Source organism: Hipposideros armiger, unplaced genomic scaffold (genome assembly GCF_001890085.2).
Source record: "Hipposideros armiger isolate ML-2016 unplaced genomic scaffold, ASM189008v1 scaffold_45, whole genome shotgun sequence".
Classification (NCBI taxonomy): domain Eukaryota; kingdom Metazoa; phylum Chordata; class Mammalia; order Chiroptera; family Hipposideridae; genus Hipposideros; species Hipposideros armiger.
The window spans coordinates 5,092,578-5,093,532 of NW_017731395.1; the positions used below are offsets into that span (position 1 = coordinate 5,092,578).

Consider the following 955-nt stretch of genomic DNA (forward strand, 5'->3'; position numbering starts at 1 on the left):
AGCAAAGTTTTCAAATTAAGTACTAAGTTAAAATTTATTTAACATAATTTGTATGTAATACTTCAGAGTTTTCCAAGTGATTTAATATGTTTCACTTAATCCTAATGATATCCTGGAGTTAGATACTAGCCACATTTTATAGGTGGCTGACTCAAATGGTAGCTGACTTGCTCAAGAATTGCATAAAGGTTGGACTCAAATTTAAGTGTTCTGACTTCTGATCCTGTGCTCTTACTATATAAAAACACTGTGTTTCTTAAGGATTCAAAATAGTTGAGGTTCTACTACACATGCTAAGATATTTGGAGGATATGACATTATCTAGAATAGAGTAACTGTCTATAGTTAACCCAAATCACTAGTAGAATAAGAATTCTCATTCTGGGTATAGATCATATGAACTTTGTGAGAGGTCGGACTTGAGTCTGAATATACATTTTTGGCTAATGGAGGCTTTTCCTTGTTTCAAACCATTAAAAACTTTTTAATATATTGTTTTACTGATCTTCAGAACTACAGTTTCTGACCATAATAGTGGGGATACGTTCAGAACATTTGACAAATACCTAAAGTAAAGGAGTAAAGTTTTCCTTGCCTCCAGATGATATTACTTAATGCAATATTGTAAGAATTACAAGGTATGAGGCATTTACCCCATAACACTGATTCAAAGGTTCAGACAGCAAACTGGGGAACAATACTAGCACAGAGAACTCGCAGCCTTCAGTTATGAGTCTAAGTTAATTGTCGTTTCATTAATTTGGTTATTACTTTTAAAAATTCTTTCTCCTCCTCTCTCCCCATAGGTTTGTAAAAGAATGGACTTAGTCTGCCAGAGAATGTTGAATCAGGGATTTCTAAAAGTGGAGAGGTACCATAATCTATGTCAGAAACAAGTTAAAGCACAGCTCCCAAGGTATGGTATGGCCTGCAATGGCAATAATTTACAACTGGG

At 34.3% G+C, this 955-nt stretch overlaps 2 protein-coding genes across 2 annotated transcripts in view; one reads left to right on the forward strand and one right to left on the reverse strand.

Moving 5' to 3' along the window:
* TP53BP2 (tumor protein p53 binding protein 2) overlaps nucleotides 1-955 on the reverse strand; it is a 187,140-nt gene that overhangs the window by 146,559 nt on the left and 39,626 nt on the right. The window lies entirely within an intron of this gene.
* Nucleotides 1-955, forward strand: part of FBXO28 (F-box protein 28) — a 21,471-nt gene that overhangs the window by 4,634 nt on the left and 15,882 nt on the right. The window contains exon 2 of the mRNA XM_019639604.1: nucleotides 807-916. Coding sequence (XP_019495149.1) covers nucleotides 807-916 — 110 coding nt within the window. The remainder of the gene's footprint in view (nucleotides 1-806; nucleotides 917-955) is intronic.